Below are 13,344 nucleotides of genomic sequence, written 5' to 3' on the forward strand. Positions count from 1 at the left end.
AGCATCTAAGTCCTGTGCCAGCAAACACCTATATTATCTCCGGGTACCGCAGACCCAGCCCAAATCCCAACATTCGGAACGGTACCTGGCACATGAGAACAGAGACGGAGCTGCTGAGACGGCTCGGCAGACAGAGGGGCTCCCTGCGGAGCCTAGTGGCCCAAGTTCAATCCCCGAGAAGTGATGGCTGGCCTGCAACTTGCAATGAGACCTGACTGCCTCTGCCTTCTGAATGCTGGGATTAAAGGTGTGTGCCACCATGCCTGGCTGGTTTTTTTAAGCAGTCGATAAAATTAGTTTCTTTAATGGCAGGAGTAACCAGAGTTGGTGCCACAAGGTACTAATCTGTACGGTGATGTGACACCACAAAGACCTGAAAGGAGTTTTGGGGGGTATTAATACATTTAAGACAGACAGACAAAATAAGCACAGTAAAGCCATGTGATCAAAGTTCTACTCATCAGATTAATGGTTTTCTACCCCACAAATGTGTGGCTGAGATTTACAGCCACTAAACAGGTATGTAACTACAAATCCTCCAGGGAGGTAAGAAGGCCAACCTAGAAAACTAGTTATAAAAAGAGTTTAAGGGATCACATAGTGTTAGATGCAAAACTAGCTTGTGTGTGTGTGTGTGTGTGTGTGTGTGTGTGTGTGTGTGTGTGTGTGTGTAAGAGCAAGAGGTCAATGCCTATACCTCAGGCATCATCCACCTTGTTCTGTGAAACAGTCTCTCACTTGGCCTAGAACTCACCAAGCAGGCTCGGCTGAGAGCCCTAAGGATGTGCTGGCCTGAGCCCTCAGGGCTGCAGTGACAAGCACAGCGCCCCAGCACTCCTGGTGACTCCCTGGGGTCCTAAGGACTGAATGCTGGCCCTCGGCCTTGTACCTACCTCAAGCACTTTCCTGACTTGGCTGTCACTTCAGCCAAGTTATATTCTTAATGCTTACTTATCGTTTAAGAAAAACAAAAGACAAACAAACACACACCAGGCTGACGCATGTGTGACTTAATCCTTTTAAAAAGTTCATGAAAAGCAGAGCAAAACTTTTGTCTGAAACTAAATTCTGTGCTCACTGCTTTCGGGATCCCGAGAGACAGGGGTAGGATGAACCTTTTTAATGTGCAGCTGTGTCCCTTTCAAACTTTGTAGGATGTACAGCGATATTTCACAAAGTAAATAAAATAAAAAGTGGAAATCATCTAAAAAAATCTACAAAGAAAGTGTGATCTGAAATAGCTAGGAACTAGTTCATGCAGAATACATCCCTGTGCTCAGCATAGTGTGCAGCGTAGCAACAGTGTTGGAACCGCTGCTGTTTTATGCTGAAAGATACCACTCAGAGTAGGACTGCCATCATTTACAAAACGCTCCATTTATTAGGTTCCAGCCCTTACTGGCAGGCTAAAGGTACACCAAATAGTCTGGAAAGAATGTAAGAGGCAGTATTATTTCTACTGGCTAAAGCCTATTAATAAAACCACAGATATCATCAATATGTAATAACTTATCACAGCCCAATAACCTGACAGGGCCCAATAACAATTTGGTGAAACAAGACACTTAAAATAAAATTGGAAATGCAATTCTCTACCAGGGGTGCTTGGCATTATTACTGTTTTTTGTTTGTTTGTTTGTTTGTTTGTTTTTTGTAGAGAGGCTATCTACCCAAACAGCCACTTTTTAAAAGCAAAACTCTCACTGCTTACTTCATGTAAACAGCTGAAGATGCATGTTAACTCTCCATGAAACATGTTAAAGTAAGGTAAATACCTTAGACGTGTGTAAGGAAGCACTATACACTAAAATGGCAGGGCCTCTACTAATATCTATTAAAATTTGGACAAAGGGGTATAATTTAATGTGCCTTAATTAAGGATATAGTGATAAGTAAATATTTAATTTGTTGTTAAAGTACTTAATTAAGGCTAGTCTACAAATACATAGTCTAAGAACTACCCGAATCCCAAGATACAGCACCTATTAAATAAATCCAAATAAAATTAATTTTTAAAAACAGAATAGACTTTTAAAATAAGCATCTGAACTCACCAATGAATATAAAACACACATCAACTTCCTTATACATTACATTTAATATGAGTATCATATCAAGTTCACTCTGTAAGCAATCTAGGTAATCTATAGTAACTCATTTTGAAAATGAGTTACACCATACATTATAAATTAGAATAAAATTTTATTCCACATAATAGTGTTACTTTAACAATATGTGCTCTAACAAATGCTGCTTAAAAGAGCATAATTTTTAAAGCCACATACTGGTAGAATTTTATTTTTAACAAAAATAAAACAAATTTCATCAAAATCCTATGTCTACATCAGTCCTGATGCCCCCTGGGATACTATCTGCATTTCCACTGCACCTCTCCAGTGAATGAAAACAACCAAGGCTTCTGCTCCTGACTCTTCTAATTCAGCCATCCTGGGAACAGCTTGCAAAGCTACTAGTATAGGTCAAAACATGGGCGAGGCTGAGCTAATCAGCAACCAGTGCAGCATAAACAAGTTAAGCCCCAGCCCTCCCAGGGCCCGTCGAGACACCGTGAGGCCTGGGATGGAGTGAGTGATTCTTCCATAAAGACTTCACTTGGAGGTAAATAACAAACAAAAGGTGTGGAAATTGTTTCCAGTATTAGTTAATACATAACTTTTCAAGGCAGGCATGATTAAAGCAACAACAGATAATGTTCTAGGTGTGTGGATACAAAAACCTCACTAACCCACACAAGAACTCTGTAAAGCAGCCTTAATCCCCACTTTGCAGACTGGTCAACTGAGTTAATGGATTTAAACGCAGTAGCTCTAAAAAGCTTCTAGGAACAACATTGGAAAATTACACCGTATATGTATGTAACAGATGGAACATGGCCAAAGTTCCAAAACTCCCTTTCCCAATACAGCAAAACAAGGTTTTTAGGATACATGTCTTTTTTTTGAATACACGTCTCTTACACACACTGAAACCGCAGCTTTTGTTTGACTGTTTCAACTACTCAAATGCTGTCTTCATCTTTCTAGCCTTCTGTCCAAATTTTGTTTTTTAAAAACTGATTATCAGCAATTAAGAAAAAATTAAGTAATGGTGGTCACTGAAAAAACTGGGGCTTTGCAAACCATCTGGGACTTAACTAATACATTGTAACACTGACTTGACCTTCATCCCACAACTTGGCAAAGCAGTCCTTTAAAGAGGAGCAAACAGCCTTCAGCAAAACAAAATAATCCTTAACTTGTGAAACAGCAGGAGCTGTCCTGGTGTACTTTATTTCTTGGAGAAATTTTTTTAATCAAATTCCCTGAGAGAACCAATTCAAATAAGAGACAAGCATGCTTAAAATGTTGTGCTTTGGTGTAAATAATTAAATTGCAGGGTTGCAATGTTGCTTGAAAAAGAACAAACTTTATAGGTATTTTCTGTTGCTTAGCAAACAGTGGCAGCATAATAATGGGTTTTAAATTAATATTTGCCACCTTCTTAATACAGAAAGAAAAGAAACTGCATGGCAGACAAAATATAGAACTGTTTCTATGAATGTGGAGAAAATAATTTCAGTGTTGACTTCACTGTTTGCACTTTAGCTTTAGACTCTGGTCCAGACGGCAAGTTGGCTAGCTCACATCCTCCACTAAGTATTTCTCAACTGAATTCAACTTCAAAACAACACATCCTAATTTTATTTTTGTGAATGATTGTTAGCTAAGGTCCAAGACCAAGAAGGATCATACTCCAGGATGGGTTTTGGTTTATAGAGCTTCTCACTGTTTAGACTATCCTCAATAACTATAATTTACACATAGAAACATCAGTCGCTCCTTTTTCTCCAGAAGAAAATATTTAAAATATGTATACTCAGAAGTCTGGCTGGCTTACTTGTATAACCCTCAAAGTCAAGCTTCTTTATAGAGGAAGGGCAGAAGCGATACCATAAAAAGCCTGGAAAAGCAGTAACATGAGGTAAAGAAGAAAAGAAAAGAAAAAAAAAAAAAAACCCAAAATCCCACAAATAGCAACTTTAAGACTTTTCACTGACAGAACTCACAGCTCTTTGAAATCAGAAAGGTTAAAATCAACACAAAAAGTGTAGATATTTCATGTCAATCATATACCCAAAATTAATGATTAATGTCACAAAGCTAAGAGCAAAGACGCCCTACCTTAGAGGTGATCCACTTGATCAGAACCAGAGCCAGACACCAGATCAATGTCAGCCCCATTTATGGGACCAACCAAAAGCCCACCGCATACTGTCTCCCTGCAAGCAGTGACTTAAGGTGTCTGGTGAACAACAGCTGTCCCAAGGCAGAGGAGAGGGGACACTGCCTGCCTTGCACCTCAAGCAGCTGCCTTAGGACAGCGATCACCTGATTCCTCTGAGCATGCACAGCCTGGCCAGCCTTTCTGCCCAGCGCATGCTTAAGGCCACAATCCTACTGTTGGGATAGAGCAGAGGAAATAATGTTAGAGAACAGGAAAACACACGGGGCCGAACAAGCTCACAGAAGGTCTCAGGCTAGCCCAAACATGTCGGCAATCTGCACTCTACAGAGCATTTTGAAACAATTTTCAAAACTACTTGGCAAGGCTAAAATTTTCCTCCTTTTCCTGCAGGTCAGTTTTGCAAGCATTATTTGAAAACATCAGTGCATTTTGCACTTTACCTCTGGGTACTGAATTTCTTCAAACATTAGTTTCCTTCAAAGCCGGGATCGCTGTATAGGCAGCCTTTGCTGCTGTAAATGTGATCTGTGCCTTTTTACATCACAGTCCACCCATTTTGGATTTACTGACAAGGTCACGTATTTTCACATAACAAACCATACCTGTTCTCAAGCCCTAAGGCAACCTAGTTCCTGTAACAGTCAGGTCGCATGTCCTGCTCTTATGACGGCAGGTGAGCTGTTCAGGAGCAAGCCTGCCCCTCTTCACCCACCTTCCCACAGCACCCGGCCTCCCACAGCACCCGGCCTCCCACAGCACCCGGCCTCCCACAGCACCCGGCCTCCCACAGCACCCGGCCTCCCACAGCACCCGGCCTCCCCGCAGCACCCGGCCTCCCACAGCACCCGGCCTCCCCGCAGCACCCGGCCTCCCCGCAGCACCCGTCCTCCCACAGCACCCGGCCTCCCACAGCACCCGTCCTCCCACAGCACCTGGCCTCCCACAGCACCCGTCCTCCCACAGCACCTGGCCTCCCACAGCACCCAGCAGGTTAGTTCTGATGAAAGGCCTCTCATGAAACTCATTCAAGAACTCTGCAAATATTAAGCCTCTGTAAAGTACCAGGCTCCATAATAATGCCAAGGATGTCTAAATTCTGAGGGATCAGAACACGGCTCCAGCCCTTTCGACAACTCCAGAGTCCATATTAACTCAACAGCTGCAAACAACACAAAACTGCTAGAGACAGAAAACAGACTGGAGGGTAGGGGCTGGCTTGGCAGCTGGGACACCAAGGCAGAAGCTCTGGAGAGAGCTGACGATGGCTGGACAGACAGAAGTAAACACTCGGGAGGAAAGATTGTGCTCTAGACTTTAGTTCTAAAGGGAACAGGATCTCTTCTACCTCCCCACCTTACAAAAGATGGTGTTAACATATCTGACGGAACCCAAGCAGTAATGTAATTTTTGTTATCCGTTCCTCAGTACAAGAGGCTTATTTGGCTTAAGGTATCTGTGCGCGTGTGCACACACACGTGTGTGCGTGCGCGTGCAGGTCAGGCGATATCACTCAGGTACCAGTTCCCTTCTAACTTACAGAATCCAGAATGGACTTAGGTCAGTAGGCCTGCACACAAGTGCCTCTACCCAAAGCCATCTCACCAGTATTTAAAAGACCTTGATTCTACACCTATGCAAAGTGAAATCAACATCAATACACCTGTCTAAATTACGGTTTTCCTAAACTGAAATTATCCATCACAACACAGAACCATAAACCTTACACATCTTGCTATAGCAAGACCCCAAAACAAGATGTAACATGCACATTCTTAGCTTGAGCTGTACAATGATTATTTGCCATGAAACTAGGTTTGACTATTGAGGTCTTGAATACTCTGCTCCACTAAGGCTCCACAATCAAACCAAAGGACTGTCACGCAGGGGACGATTGCAGCAGAGAGCGCCTTGGCTTAGTATGGTTTATGCACAGGAGACCATGTAGAGCCAGGCACCTCTATGATGCCGGAGAATGTGCCTCCTCTCACCTTCACACTTGTTGCCAGTCAGCTGATGATATAGCCCATTTTAAGAAGTCAAATATAAAATTGCTAATTTTTAAAAAAAGATTTATTTATTTATTATTTGTACAGTATTCTGCCCGCATGTGTGCCTGCGGCCAGAAGAGGGCACCAGATCTCATTATGGATGGTTGTGAGCCACCATGTGATTGCTGGGAATTGAACTCAGGACCTTTGGAAGAACATACAAGTGCTCTTAACCTGTGAGCCATCTCTCCAGCCCCAAAATTGCTAATTTTTGTACACTATTTAATGTTTAACATGTCTTTGTTTATGGTGAACACATGGATTTCATTTTCTTTTAGACTAAAAGGGCTGAAAAGAGGAGAGAAAGAATCAGGATTCAGAAACACTGTAAGAGAGAATGTTAAGAAAGGTAAGCTCTCTGTGAGTTCGAGTCCACCATGGTGTACAAAGCTAGTCCAGGACAGCCAAGGCTACACAGAGAAACCCTGTCTTGAAGAAAGAAAGAAAGAAAGAAAGAAAGAAAGAAAGAAAGAAAGAAAGAAAGAAAGAAAGAAAGAAAGAAAGGAAGGAAGGAAGGAAGGAAGGAAAGCTCAAAGTTCTCTTGTTTAAATGAATTTCTGTTGGAATGATTTTTTTACCGGGCTTGGCCAGGGGAGCTGGCTTACCCCCATCTTCACCCCAGCCCCAACCCCACACAACAGCCATATGTGGTAGCACACACTTGTAATCCTAGCATGCAGGAGGATAAAGAATCACCGAGTTCCAGGCTAGGCTAAGTGACACGTTTTGCATAAAACAACCACAAAGGCCTGAGTGTGGGGCATGTAGGTCCATGGTAGGTGCCTTCGTGGCGTGCACGTGGGTTTTAGCCCACCACAGCAAAGCCCAGTTCACAGTGGGTTCCCAGTGTTATTCCCTAACCACACTGGCTCCACCTTAACTCTGGATCTCCATCTCAGCATCCACAAGGGCAGCTTGCACCATGCTAGTCATGTGGCAAAGACATCTCGGACCTGGACCAGGACCAGGAACTAGGTTTCCATTTCTAACATCAGCTAAGAGTTTGGCAATGGTCCCCCATCCCAGCACTCACTTCTTACATGTCTACTGTATGTCTGATACGAAGAGGCCGAGACATTCAAGATACATGCCCTCTACCAGAAAATTTCCTATTAGACTAGAAATAGCTGTTAAATTTACAACTAAAATCACAAAGTCTTCATTGTTGATACTATGTTTATGGTTTGAAAATTTTGTCCAAATCTCAAGCTATTACCTAATTTCTCTGTAAAATATGCTTAACTATCTCAATGTCAGGTACCTAATTATGGCTTTCTAACCTTGTATTATTTTGAGACACACTTAGTACTAACTTATCTTGGTGAATTGCAAGGCCTGTCATAAAGACAGTATTTTTAATAAGACTAAAGGTCTTGTTAAATTAGTTCCCTATTTTACTAATACCAGATACATTCCTTTACACTAACTTTCCTTAGCATCTCAAGTCCTCAGTGAAACATAGCAGTTTAACAAAAAATTGCTTGACAATCGCAGAAAACTTAGGGCATTAAAACATGGCTAAGCCTTCAAAAACAATCTCAGACTATAATCAGAAAGTGTGACTTTTAAAAATCTTTCTGGGGTTTGTAAAATTAGTATCTGAAAAATTCAATTGCAAGCAGACATTATTATTTTAAGACTGTGATCAACAAAAAAACAAAGTGTGACTTTGATCACTGTTTCCTGGAGGAGTAATCTAAGAGCAGGGTGTAGGCGGGGGCTCTCTGCCACCCTGAGGACACCTGTCAATCTTGGTTAGCTATCCATGCAGAGACTCGGCATGTCACTCTCCTGACCAAATTAGGTTAACCTCATCTGCATTGACATCCGTGCCTGTAATTTTGGAATCTTGAAGACAGAAATAGTGTATCACAGAGTTCTTTATATAAATGTGGTGTAGTGTCTTTGAAAAGAAATGTAACTAAATTTATGACAGAAAAATATGGATACTATTACAGCGAAACTCCAACTGTGTGTTACCACTTCTGCAGCGCATGGCAGTAACAAGTAAACAAGAGAGGGCTTTTTTGCAGGGGGTGTGGGGGGTGACTCTTTTATTAAAAGCTACAAGTTAACATTTTTCAAATGGTATGAATTTCAGAAAGTTAAAAATTGGCCGGCTGATGAGATGGCACAGGGGCAAAGGTGCCCTGCAAGCCTGAGCCCTGAGTTCACTTGCTCGAGCCCACACCCAGGCGGAAGGGAGAACAAGGCCCAGCACTGTCCTCTCCCTCCACAGGTTGTCCACCACACATGCGGCCTCCCATGGTCTTAGGGACCCCAAACATAAGTTTATTTTCACTGCTACTTCATAGCTATAATGTTGCTACTAAGTCCGGTCTCAATTCCCAAGAACATCAGGAATATGTGTTTTCTGGTGGTCAAGACCCACAGGCTGGGAACAAATTCATTTTATGTCAAAATAGCATACTAATAAATAAGTACGCCTTGTGTTTCATATGCAACTTGTTTCTGATGTCCATGCCTGTATATGAACTGTGGGACAAGACAGAGCCAAGCGAAGGCTCTACGACTTGGATATGGAGCAATTTTTCTGTGGTACCGTGTGCTTGACCATTGAACAGTCTTCCTAACGGGGTGGGTGGGGACTCACGTTGCTCTCATTAGTTCTTACAGATGCCCTCAGAGACCGTGAGGCCTCTGTGAAGTCCATGTGTGCTGCCAGCTGGCATTCCCTTGGTCTAACATGCTAGCTGCTTAAAGCTTACAGCATGCCAGGTGTGTGGTCCCTCTCGGTGTCCACACTCTGTAGTCGTGAGATCTAATCTGCAGTTTTTATGCTTCTCAGGATTTTGACAGTTTTTGGAACAACTTCCTACTTTTTAATAATTTTAAAGCGATTACAAGCACAAGTTCAATAAGGCAATCTATAAGCTGTGGCCCCACAGGACAACGTTCTGCTGCACTGAAGACTTGGACACTTGTCCTACCTCAGGAGGAGTTCCATCTCATTTTCACCGACTGTCGACTAGACTATCGGGTTACAATGTGCCCACAGCGTAACTCAGACTGACCGAGTGGTCTCACTGACCAGTGATACAATGTGCCCACAGCGTAACTCAGACTGACTGACCAGTGATACAATGTGCCCACAGTGTAACTCAGACTGACCGAGTGGTCTCACTGACCAGTGATACAATGTGCCCACAGTGTAACTCAGACTGACCAAGTGGTCTCATTGATTGGTGACACAATGTGTCCATAGCATAACTCAGACTGACTAGTGGTCTCACTGACTGGTGATACAATGTGCCCACAGAGTACCTCAGACCAACCAGTGATAGAATGTGCCCAGTGTAACTCAGACTGACCAGTGGTCTCACTGACCCGTGCAGCGCCCACATGACAATGCTTACGCACTGCTGCTGTTGCCCTATAGAAGCTTAGCTTTTTATTTCTCAGCTTTGTAATTGTTCTTTTAATCAGAAGGTTGTAATTACATCTGCTATACTCATTCACTGTGTGCGCATGGGCTCTGTTCCTTGTTTTTAAAGAATGGGCGGGCCTTCAAGTTCCAGGCTCAAATCCTCAGCTTCCCAGGTAGCTCAGACTACAGGAAGTCACCCCACAAACACCTGGCTGAGCTAAATTCTAGGTTAGTACGAGAATGGTGAAGCAACCTTAGGAGATGCCAAGAGTCTGCAAACTATGCAAGTCAGGGCACTACAGCCCTTAGTATGATCCTCATGAGTCTACTTCAATCTAGTAACCAGAAACTCCTTCTAACAAAAATCTCTGAAGGCTCTTCAATGGGAGGAGGCATCCACCATCTCACCCCAAGAGAGACTTCAATGAGACCCACCTACCTGTAGATTGAGAATTAAACAACACTGCATCCGTAAATGCTGTGACGAACAAAACACTATGGAATGGATTTATGACAACAGATGCTATACTCTCCAAACTAATCAAGGCATGGAACCAGTTTTGAAAGTATAGCTGAGGCCCTTTGATTAAAGAGTCTCTTTAAGCTTTAATAGTATTACTGGGAAGGATGGGGAAGAGGGAGGGCTAAGGATGGAAGAGACTTTCAATCTTTCACTCTGTTGGGCCTCAGTGACTCATAGAACGCACAAATGCATATCACCACAAGCAAATGCAAGATGCCCTTAGTATGACAAACGTGATGTTTAACCCAAGATTTGGTACCGTGAAGGAAGACACCAGGATAATGTGACATGGCCAGTTTTTCAGGTAAAAGGATAAGAGAAGGCAGGAGCGACTCAATCTGTTTAACAATCAGAAAAATAATGCCTAAAACCATAAGATACTATTACTACTACAATAACATATCCACAAAGATTGGTTAAAACAAAATCAATAGGATACGCAATGTCTAGTGTGGACAAAGAGACAGCTTGAACACAAATGCTCACACTGCTTTCCCTCATCACAATCAAGACTGGTGGCAACTCTAACATCTATCAGCTGATGAACAAATACATTATGGTGCATAGGAATGGCATGTGCCTCAGTAATACAACGGAAGGGAGTACGGAAGCAACTGACAGGTAACAAGGCCACACACATACAATGAACAAACAAACAAACAAACAAATGTGATTATAAACTTCTAACTGAAGGGGAAAAAATTACAAAACTGAGAAATAAAAAGCTAAGCTTGCACAGGACAGCAGCAGTGCTCACCAGTCCGCTAAGATCATTCCTCCAGTCCGAGTTACACCGTTCGCTACACTGTAACCCAGTATGTGAAGGCACTGAGTATGCTCCTCTATAGCAGTAATCTCAAAAGCACCATGAAAAGCCAGAAAGAGCACAGCCGGCAGGAAACATCTTAACCAGAGTTCAGGAGTCACAATTGAGCAGCAGTGACACAAACCTGATCAGTGGCCGTATGAGGCAGCGGCTGGGGACACTGAGGAATACAGCGTCTTGACTGGGATGTTAGTTGTATAGGTGAACACACTTGTTAGAACCCCTAAAACTGTGTGCAAATTATGCCCAAAAGAAGGTTAACACAATTAATGTGTAAAGTTAAAGCTGAAGTGATGAAGTGACTGAATACAGAAAAGTGATCAAACATTTTTGTCAACCACATAAAAAGATCTAAATTGTATACAAAGACAAGCCAGAGTCATGTACAAATTCCATTTAGAAAAAAATACTTAGGGCTCTCCTATACGAGAGGAAGACTTCGGCCTGCAAGAGAGCCTGTAAGAAATCTACTGCCACAGCTAGTAGGGACGCTGGCCACGAGGGCAGCCGGGGTTGGTGTGCTTGTGTCTGCGCTGGTCACGGAAGTCTCAAGGCCTGGAAAGACCTGGTCTGGAAAGGGGGACGTAGGGGTCACCGTACACTAACCAGAGCTGTACGATATCCAGGGTTATAAATAAAAAACCTTTACCCTCACCAACAGATGAGCATGGGAGGATGGCAGTCCAAAAGCTACGTGTGGTCATTATAAAAACTAAACAGCCACCCCTTGCCTCTGCCATCCAGTGTCTCCCATAGAAACGTATGGAGACAATACTCCTGCCCCTCTCAAACCTCAGTAGCACTGAAGCCAGAAAAACTTGAAATACAATCCACAAGGCAAGTGACAAGAAGGTTCAACAAATATCACACTGAGGACTGGAGATGTGGCACAGTTGGCTCAACGCTCACCAAACCTACACAGAGCCCTGGTTGGATCCCCAGGACACATAAAGCAGGCAGGGTGGCCTATAATCCTAGCACCCTGGACCGAGGAGCACAAGGGACAATACAAGAAATGTAAGGACAGCCTGTTCCTGAAAACAAACACCTAAAACCAAGCTAAATGCCCACACAGCAAACCAACTCCGCACTCAGATCCAGCACAGGCGAGACACTTGTTCCAATACTGTTCATCTCCCTCTCATGAGGTAAAAGCAAATTATACCAGCTAATACTTAAAAGGTTTCAGTTCTGACATGGACACTGATTTGCATAATGCCTAACTAAGACAAAGTCTTTGTTCTTATCATTATTATTATTTACTAGCAAGGTGAATGGATCTATTTTACAGAGACTCTGGCTCTACCAACGAGAACTGAAAAATGCTGGAAACTACAGAAGACATTTTCTGAAGTGAATCTAAGAACTGGTATGAAGATTGAGGATACTCAGCAGAAATGAAGCCAAGGCTGGAACGCAAGGAGATCACAGGCACTGACTTTCCTTCAAGTAAAGGTGCACTGTGCGAGCCAGTCTTAGGCTCCCCACGATCTCCTGGCTAAGTAAAAATTAACTAATGAAGTCCAGGATCTGACCAAAGTTCAGAGCAAGCTGGTAGCTAGGACTAATACAGTGAACAGTAGTCAGCACCGATCAACTCCTGTAACTAGTACTACAGGGAAACACTACACAGCAGTCACCACGTTTTGCACTCATCGAAGGAGCCCCGGGCAAATACTGTGCACTCTGCAAGCCTAGGGTGAATGGCACAAAGCTCTGAAAACTGGCAAACAGACAAAAAGCCACAGTCCACTCTTGGGTTCACTACATTGTAGAGAAATTGCCCTCAAAAGCAATTTAGACAATCAGCAAATCAAGGTAAAGAATTCTAACTAGAACAACACATGAAAAGCCATTCAAATCAAGAACAATTTTCTCAACACCATTTGTTTACATTAGAGCACGAAGCATAGAATAGTTTCATTTGGAATAGACAAAAATTTAGAAGGCAAAAATAACTTGATTTGCATTGAAGTACACAGTGCTTTGTGTTTTTAAAAGACACTTGCAATTAATACTCCAAAAAGAAATTTAAGAGTTAACCTTTCTTTGTGGTAGTTTGAATAGGAATGCCCCCACAGGCTTGTATGTTTGAATGCTTAGTTATCAGGGAGTGGCACAAGTGGAGGAGGGTCGGGAGCTGAGGCCGTGCTGGAAGAAGTATGTGATTGGGGTGCACGTTAAGGTTTGAGAAGGCCCAGCCAGGCCCAGGGTCCCTGTCTTCCAGCTACCTGTGGATCCAGAGGTACAGCTCTCAGCCACCTCTCCAGCACCACATCTGCCTGCACACTGCCACGCTCTCTGCCACGATGAG

At 43.0% G+C, this 13,344-nt stretch overlaps 1 protein-coding gene across 5 annotated transcripts in view; it reads right to left on the reverse strand.

Moving 5' to 3' along the window:
- PDE7A (phosphodiesterase 7A) overlaps positions 1–13,344 on the reverse strand; it is an 84,375-nt gene that overhangs the window by 38,698 nt on the left and 32,333 nt on the right. The window contains exon 1 of one of the 5 annotated variants that reach the window (XM_084797272.1): positions 4,182–4,264. The exons of 3 other annotated variants lie outside the window; for them this stretch is intronic. In XM_084797272.1, coding sequence (XP_084653398.1) covers positions 4,182–4,241 — 60 coding nt within the window. In that variant the 5' untranslated portion in view covers positions 4,242–4,264. Of the gene's footprint in view, positions 1–85; positions 463–4,181; positions 4,265–13,344 lie in introns of those variants that run through there. One more of the 5 variants, XM_084797271.1, reaches the window with a different exon arrangement.

This window comes from Acomys minous, assembly GCF_964271855.1.
Source record: "Acomys minous genome assembly, chromosome: 9".
Taxonomy (NCBI): domain Eukaryota; kingdom Metazoa; phylum Chordata; class Mammalia; order Rodentia; family Muridae; genus Acomys; species Acomys minous.